General features: G+C 42.2%; 1 protein-coding gene across 3 annotated transcripts in view; it reads left to right on the forward strand.

Annotated features, from left to right (window-relative positions):
- exoc6 (exocyst complex component 6) overlaps positions 1-8,981 on the forward strand; it is a 68,094-nt gene that overhangs the window by 51,120 nt on the left and 7,993 nt on the right. For all 3 annotated transcript variants that reach the window (XM_085361159.1, XM_085361160.1, XM_085361161.1), the window contains 2 exons: positions 1,301-1,442; positions 3,300-3,373. In XM_085361159.1, the coding sequence (XP_085217285.1) occupies positions 1,301-1,442; positions 3,300-3,373 (216 nt within the window). The remainder of the gene's footprint in view (positions 1-1,300; positions 1,443-3,299; positions 3,374-8,981) is intronic.

Below are 8,981 nucleotides of genomic sequence, written 5' to 3' on the forward strand. Positions count from 1 at the left end.
ACTGTCGAGTGCAGATCCACTGAGCACAGCGCAAGCTAGCGAGACAGAAGCTAAGCTCATTGCAACATGGCAACTGCCTGAACGCTACGTGAAACTGAACCTCCCCCACCCTCATTCAGATCTGGCGTTTGGAACTATTTTGGTTTTCATGTGACGTATGACCCTGATGGTAAGCGAGTCATGGACTAAAGTAAAACAGTATGTTGGATGTGCCACGCAATGCTCAATTGGTGGGAACTAGTGCGTTAGCGCAGTTAGCTTGTTAACGTGTTGACGCCGTCCAGCCCCACGCACGGGGCGACCCGCGGTAACTTGCTAACGGAGATTTGCGGCATTATGGCGTTAACGTCATTTTAACGAGATTAACGCTGACAGCACTAGTGGGAACACAACGACTGCACATTTACGCCGACATCATCCTAGTGCAAAGACAAGTGGAAGCAGACAAAAACAACAAGCACCATGCTACAAACTTTACCTGAGTCATTTAGACAGCAGTTTATATATATATATATATATATATATATATATATGTATATGTATATATATATATATATATATATATATATATATATGTGTGTGTGTGTGTGTATATATGTGTATATATATGTATATGTATATATGTGTATATGTATATATATATAATTAATGGCTACTAATTATTTAATAATATTACAACTGCATCTTGGATTTACTTGGTTCATCTCTGTTCATTGTTAAAATTAGTTTGATGATCTGAAACACCGTGTGTGTGACAAATGTGTGTGACTTTTTAATTTTTCATTTAACTTTTTCATGTTTACATAACCTGTTAACATTTCAATAAATCATTGCACTTTTTCCATTTTTCTAGCAAATACAGAACATAGTGGTGACTCAAGACTTTTGCACAGTACTATATTTATACCTGTTCATGAAGATTTTGAGACAACACTAACTTGGAATTATCCCTTGCCCTTCTTGCTCTTTATTCCCCATTTCTGTATTACTCCTATATCCTCTTTTCTCATACCCTCCTCCTTCTTCTCTTTCAACTTTTTACCCCAACTGTTTATCTCAATCTGTTATTATTCACCTTCTTTTTCCCATCCTGGTCTTCCTACATATTTTTAAAACTCAAATACTGCCCGTTCTCTCTTTATAAAATGTTCACCCCATCAAATGACTTCATTCTGTCGCTTTCCCCTCCTCTCATCCTCATCCTCTACCAACTCTGTCCCCATCCTAATCTTTCCATCCTTCATCTCTCCTCTTGCTTCTTGTCTGTGCCTTCCTTCTCCCTGAATCTCTCCCTGTGCAGGGAAAAGTGGCCCAGACAGCTTGTATGTCAGCCTGCAAGCATCTGTCCACATCACTGATGCAGATGCTGTTGGACACGGAACTCAAACAGATCAGTATGGGGGCCATTCAGCAGTTCAACTTAGATGTTATTCAGTGTGAATGTGAGTATAAAGAATTGTAATGTTGAAACATTTGTTTTCTTTTAATATAGATAAGATACAATAACATTCTATTGAAACTAAGAAAAATACTGAAATGCAAAGACATTTAACGTAATATCATCTTATCACTTGTCAGATGATGGTTCTTACAAACACAGTTGGGTGTAATGTGTTCCAAAGTAACACATTACTGTAATCACAAGACATTTTTCAGCAACATGGTAATGTAACACGATATTGTACTAAATTCAGTAGTGACATTACATTTGCAATTATGTTGTTAATCACATTACAGAGGTTTTTTAGTTACCTGCACGTCAGGTGGATGAAAAGAAAATGAGCAAATGCACCTTCTTCTTTGTGTGCACTCACACATGCATGCAGGAGCAGTCTGCAGCTTGTGAGGAGTGGATGTATGGAAATGATTACAGCGACCAGAGTGCGATGGTGAAGTGAAAACTACTTCCGCTGCAGAAACAAGAGCATAATACTAATAACAAAACCTCTGCACAGACAGCATGGAGGCTGCATCTTCATTAGGACAGAGATATGTGTTTATATTGTTAACTGGTAGTTATGTGACAGTAGGGCTGCTCGATATAACGATATATATCTGATGACGATATAAAAACGTGTATCGTTTCATTTTACGCTATCGTTTGTTTCGTGGTGTCGCAAAATAAACTGTTTACAGCCATATTTGTTCATGGTTCTGATGTCACTGTAGTGGCTTCTTCTTCAACTTCTTAAAGTTTTCTCTTTCTCTTATATTTAATATAACCACACTACAGACGGACAAGCGCCTGTTTTTATGCGTTGTCGTTAGCAACAACGACGGTAACACCATCGTGTGTCTGTTTGTTTATGTTCCACATAAACCTTTCACAATAAAGCTCAAGATCCTGTTGAGACTTTTCAAAATAAACTGAATCACGTGAAAGAGCAGATTATTTACGGATGAGAATTAAAAAAGACGCCAGGTGCTAAAAAATAAAGCTCAGACTCAAACGTTAGAACGGGCTTTTCCCCGCAGCACGCCGTGTAATAAATACTCACAAAGAAAACGGCGCCGTTACAACTTATGTCTAAAAATGTATCGTTTCATGCATCGGTTAAAACACTCGACTCCAGCTACACAACGCACAGCTGGAAACACTTCACACAAGTCGAGCTGCCCGAGATTCACAGACTTTACAGAAAATGTTACATTTTTGTGATTTATATCGTTATCTGACGATAGATGTTTTATATCAGGATATGAGATTCTGGTCATATCGCACAGCCCTATGTGACAGCGCGTTTCAATTAAATTTACAGAGTAACATGAAAGTAATTTAATGAGTACTACAACGAATTACTGCGTTTAAGGACAGTGACGTTTTATGTGTAATGCTTTACAAAGCAGCATGGACTTGCAGTAATGCCTGTTTTGCTTACACAGATAGATAGATAGTCCTAAAATACCTCGATGACTAAAGTTCAGCCATTTCACATTGCTATTTGTAAAACAGTTTACATGAATGTTTATATAAACGATACAATGGTTTCAGTAAAACAAATCACCCAGAGCGTAATATAACATTTCAGTTCTGCTCTTGTGTGATACTGCTGGTGTGATTTCTTCCAAAGAAGTGCAGAATCTTTGTGCTGACCAGCATGTGTTGCCTCCACTGGTTCACATATAAATGTTTCATCTACAACAAAAATGATTCTTATTTCTTGCATAACTAAATCCAGCATTTAGCCGAATGACCACAGACCTCCAAATGTCCAGTGTGTGCTTGTATAGTAAGAAACAGACCTGAAACTCCAGCTTTGAGTCGACTGTTTTGTGACGTTGTCTTTGTAACTTCTCAGTGTTTGCCAGCTCAGAGCCAGTGCCTGGGTTTCAAGGAGACACTCTTCAGCTGGCCTTCATCGATCTGCGACAGGTAAACTTTTATCACTAAGCCTTAAACCAGAAACAGCACAAACGCAAAGACAAAGGAAAAGAATTGGGGCGATGCATGTTGGGTAGGCATGGTGGAGCGAAATGCAGATGGACAGATGTTGGTGTATTTTACAAAAAGGATGGAAATGACCACGGTGAACGTGTATTTAAAAAGAGGGAGGAGCACAGAATGAGGAATAAGGGTGGAGGAAGGTGAACACCGGGGGACTACGTCTTATACAGAAGGTAAAATCTGAAAGTGAGAGGAGACTGAATGTGGTGGCAGTGGAGTCTGTGGGAGGATTTTGTAAGTCAAGAAGAGGAAGTGAGTGAAGACGGAGGCAAAGATTCAGTGGAGAAAGCTGAAGAAGGGAGAACGTTGCAAAGAGTTCAAGGAGGAGCTGAGAGAAAGTACAGCTGAAACGGTGAGGCGAACTGCCAAGAAGGTGCTTGGTAGCAGAGAGGAAAGAGACTTGGTAGTAGAACGAGCAGTTACAGAAATTATTTAAAGGAAGAAGTTAAGAATAAGTTAGTCAGGGAGATGTAGAAAGTATACAGGAGTACTGGGAGGCTAGACAACAATGAAGCCTTATAATGAGTTGTATGTGAGTTGGGACTCTAAAGAAATTGCCAGCATCGAGCTAGAAAGGATGTGCAGCAGGTTAGTGATTAAAGACAGGGGTGGAAATTTACTGTCAAGTAAAGAAAGTGTGTTGAGAAGATGTAGGGAGAGAGAGGACAGATGGAGGAGTGTCGGTGAATCAGGAAGTCCAGAGGATTAGGAAGTAGGAAGTGAAGGCAGCTTTGAAGAGGATGAAGAGGAGAAATGTGATTGGCCCAGATGACATACCTGTGGAGGTGTGGAGATGTCTAGGAATGAGGACGGAGGACTTTTTAACCAGATAGTTTAACGCGATCTTGGCGAGTGAGAGGATGTCTGAGGAGTGGAGAAGGACTGTACTGATACTGATGAGAATAAAGGTGATGTGATGATGCTAGGTTAGAGAGAGGTGAGTATCAGCGAGCAGCAGTAGTCATGCTGGGAAAAAGCACCAACACAGTGTTGCTTATGTATATGAAGCACATGTTTGTTAAATACTTGAAGAAAGAGATGAAGCACATCTTCTACTAGTTATGTAGACTGTGTGTGACTGGTACATTGCTAATCTTCTAGTTACTCTAACTGTTGGTTACCTGAACATAAAAGCACGATAAAATACACAAAGATGGCACTATGGTACAGTGGTTACTGTACTGTGGGTTCTAACCTGCAGTATGATGGAGCATGTTCTCCCAGCTGCTACAGCTTCCTCCCATACTGCAGAGATGTGCTTGTAGGGTTAACTGGTAATTCTAAACTGGCTGTCGATGTTAGCTCTGTGATAGACCGGACACCCATCTAAGGCATCCTGTGTCTGCTCGTAGTAGCTTACAGGCATAGAACACAAAGCTGTTCTTAGGGATTACCTTTATCCCCCATTACCTTCATTTTTTCAAATATGATAGGTTACTGTCATGATGACACTCCATCCACAGGGTAACAGGTCAGGTGTCCCTGAGGGTAGCTGGTGCCCTGCCTGGATCTGTTTTTGAGCACAGCTTAGTTTCCTGCCCCTCATTTGACAAGATGTGTCCATCTTCCTCTTTATACAGGCTGCTTGGTTAATCCTAGCCTGAGGTGACAGGGTTAGGAGGCGCCCACAGGCTGGGGTTACACAGAGGTCATCCTTTTACTTTTTTGGGGCATTAACTGCTTTTTAGATCATTATCCTATCACCGTCAGAGTGTGTGTGTGTGTGCGCGTGTGTGTGTGCGTGTGTGTGTGCGTGTGTGTGTGTGTGCGTGTGTGTGTGTGTGTGTGTGTGCGTGTGTGTGTGCGTGTGTGTGTGTGCGTGTGTGTGTGTGTGTGTGTGTGTGTGCGTGTGTGTGTGTGTGCGTGTGTGTGTGTGTGTGCGCGTGTGTGTGTGCGTGTGTGTGTGTGTGTGTGCGCGTGTGCGTGTGTGTGTGTGTGTGCGTGCGTGTGTGTGTGCGTGCGTGTGTGTGTGTGTGTGCGTGTGTGTGTGTGTGTGTGCGTGTGTGTGTGTGTGTGCGTGTGTGTGCGTGTGTGTGTGTGTGTGTGTGCGTGTGTGTGTGCGTGTGTGTGTGCGCGTGTGTGCGTGTGTGTGCGTGTGTGTGTGTGTGTGTGTGCGTGTGTGTGTGTGCGCGTGTGTGCGCGTGTGTGTGTGTGTGTGCGTGTGTGTGCGCGTGTGTGCGCGTGTGTGCGTGTGTGTGTGTGCGTGTGTGTGTGTGCGTGCGTGTGTGTGTGTGTGCGTGTGTGTGTGTGTGTGTGTGCGCGTGTGTGCGCGTGTGTGCGTGTGTGTGTGTGTGTGTGCGTGCGTGTGTGTGTGTGTGTGTGTGTGCGTGTGTGTGTGTGTGTGCGTGTGTGTGTGTGCGTGTGCGTGCGTGTGTGTGTGTGTGTTCAAGAAGGCACACTTGATGGAACGATTTCTTTTTGCCTGCACAGCCTTCTTGCTATGAACGGGCAAATTATTAACAAGCCAGATTATCTAAAAGAGGATGATGGGCTGAGACTTTGCCGTCTGTTAGGTGTTATCAGCAATAGAACCACAGACATCAGGCTAACAAACTAAGTGCTGTGCCAAACATGCTGCTGGTGAAGTTTAAATAAGTTGTTGCCATGGATTCAGTGATGGTGGTGTGGAGTGCTGCTAACACCAGGCCAAACTCTCCCGTAGATGTTCAGGTGAATTGAGATATGGGGACTGTCATAGCATAAGATTCATATGGTTCTCATTCTCTGAGTTTCTGTTGGTTTTTAGTGACCCTTCTTCCAAAGGGGAAAAGATGACCCAAACGAGCTACACCCCCGGACCTCCTTCACTGTCTGTAGGGTCAGACCTGCACCGCCTTGCTGGTCATATGCGTTACGTGCCCTTGAATGCAGTCAAGGATGATGATTTTGACCACATCTCTGTAGCAGATTGTCTAAACATTTCTTACTAACATTTAAGTTTACAGTAATCAGCTACACTGCAGTGATGAATACATTTCACTATAGGACGTTTTTACACTAGTATTTCTGTAAACAGTGTTTTCAGCTGATTCCTCTGCTGTTGTCTTCTTCAGTGGCATCTGCCTAAAACGATACACAGCAGCTACCTAAACTTTATTCCCTCAGTTATTTTGTTAACAGTGTTACATCCTCACTGTGTACGAGTCTGACTGTGGCAGCGAGAGTGCTGACAGGAAGTAGGAGACGCTTCTCCCATATTAGCTTCTCTTTGCTGGCTTCCTGATAATTCTCAAAATCCAGAAGGAGAATTTCAAATTCTGTCTCTTTCCCACATTTGTCTTTGGTCCTCTGCTCTCTTCATCTCTTCCCTCACCCCCAGGTGAGCCTGGTTCTGCTGCAGGTTTTTTCTTGTTAAATGGAGTTTTTCCTTCCTACAGTTGCCAAGTGTTTGCTCACAGGGGGTTGAGTGATTTGGGGGGTTTCCTCTCTAAAATTGCAGGTCTTTACCATACAATATAAATTTCCTTGAGGCAGCAGCTGTTGTGATTTGCAATATATAAATTAAGTAGAACTGAATTGAAAATACTTGTCATGTTAAGGAAAAATACCCATTCTTATCATTTGACTTGAATTCAGTCTTTAGGTTTTAATGAAAGCACAGGAACCATCCACAGGCAAACTGTGTGCACACAGCTGTTCAAACCAGTGGTCAAAGTCAAGGAGTCGGGATCCTGTTCACAACAGACCTTAAAAACATAAAGTAGAGGTTTTGAGTCCTGTAATGGAGGGCTCAGATAGCAAACTGTGGCTTCTCAGAACTCGCTACTTGGTCCCAGGTGAGAATAATGGCATCGCTGCTAAGCCTCGCTCTGTAAGTTGGAGTCTGTCAGTCAGTAGAATAATGCTATTATCACTAAGCTGTTCTTGCACTGTTCTTTTTCAACATGACCGAAATACCCAGCTGTTTCACCCTATGACATTAGCATACACTGTGTCTGTGTGGGGCAGGGGAGTCATCTCCATCTGGTTAAACAGAGGTCATGGTGGGGTCATTTAAAATGTTCACACTTAACATCATGAAGAAGTCTTCTTACTCCTTTCTTCTCTCTCCTTAATCGACTGTATCTGTCAGAGTGGTGCAGCGACCCAGGAGGCGCAGTCCTCAATAGTAAAGGGTGGTGCTTGATGCTGTTTGGTTAAACTTGGAGAAAACTGCTCAGTGTAATCAAAAGGAAAAAACAAACGCAAAAGCAATAGAGAGAAGAGAAAAGGGGGAAATGGGGGAGAGATCTTTTGCCTAATTACACCAGAGAAAGAGCTGCAAGTTGCTAGAATGCAGTTATAGAGGTTTATATGACATTTTCTAGTCTTCACCGCAGGTCACAACACAATTAGTAACGCTCGTCATGACTTACAGGTCTAATATGTTGGACTGTAACATGCAGACTGTGCGAGTCAGGGAAGGAGCCTCTATAGAAACACGACAGTCGTGTAGCCAAAAACATTAGCCAGCTAGAAACGGTTAAATCCTACTGCATGTTTCCTTTCACAGAAAAAACATGTTGGTCTCTGACTTTTAGTAACACTTCTGATGTACGTCAGCCAACAACAAAAGGCTGTGCTGTACCACTGGACCTGTTGTCAGCACATTAGATTCAAGACTTGAATATAAATCTATCTAAAACGCAAGTTGCATTAAATTTTCATTGCAAGAAAATCAGTAAACAGTTGGTGTTGTGTCTCAGACTATGACAACAGTGTAATCTGCAATAACCAACACTTATTAGCACAAGTTGTCTAGCAGTGTAAAATAGTAACATACTTTTGATTTATACCTTTTACTATCTGTAATTATGTAGCACTAGCTTCATGATTTAATGTTGGCTGGTAAAATGAGTTTCTGCACTCAGCTAAAATGAACTGTAAGAGAAACGCCTCTCTGAATTACGTAATTATTATATATATATATTATTGGAAAAGTTAGTCGATGCATCTGTCATACATGCCAACCCTCACGATTTTTCCGGGAGAATCCCGAATTTCAGTGCTCCTCCCGAAAATCTCCTGGAGCCACCATTCTCCTGAATTTCTCCCGATTTTCCACCCGGACAACAAAATTGAAAAACCATATCCCAGAATTCATAGCTCGGCCCAGTTTCCAACAATGGCAGCAGCCACTTAGTTTTAATATTACTCTTATTACTCCTTGTGAGTCACAAAATACACTTTTAACACATTTTCAGGTGAGAATGTAGCCGTGTAAACTTCAAATATCTGAGCCGGCGACCCCCGCAGTCTTTGGCTACTCGGGTTAAACATGATATATAAGTCACTTAAATAACTTAAACATGTTGTTGTTTGGCCTTTTTCAGTGTTTTTTTGGTTCGTGAGTAAATCGGTTTGGCTGAGATTAAAGTTATTAGATTAGATTAAATAAAACGTTATTAATCCCTCGGGTGGGCTCCTCCGGGGTTTTCACACAGCTGAATAAACGTCAAACAGAAAACTGATTAAACAAAGTGTGAGACGGTCGAGAGTTTATGCCAGCGTCTGGTTATATTTTAGACAGCGAGGAGCAGGCGGCAGAGTTTCACTC

Source organism: Diplotaxodon limnothrissa, linkage group LG8, assembly GCF_057381915.1.
Source record: "Diplotaxodon limnothrissa isolate DT_005_m linkage group LG8, D_limnothrissa_male_GT1.1, whole genome shotgun sequence".
Classification (NCBI taxonomy): Eukaryota; Metazoa; Chordata; class Actinopteri; order Cichliformes; family Cichlidae; genus Diplotaxodon; species Diplotaxodon limnothrissa.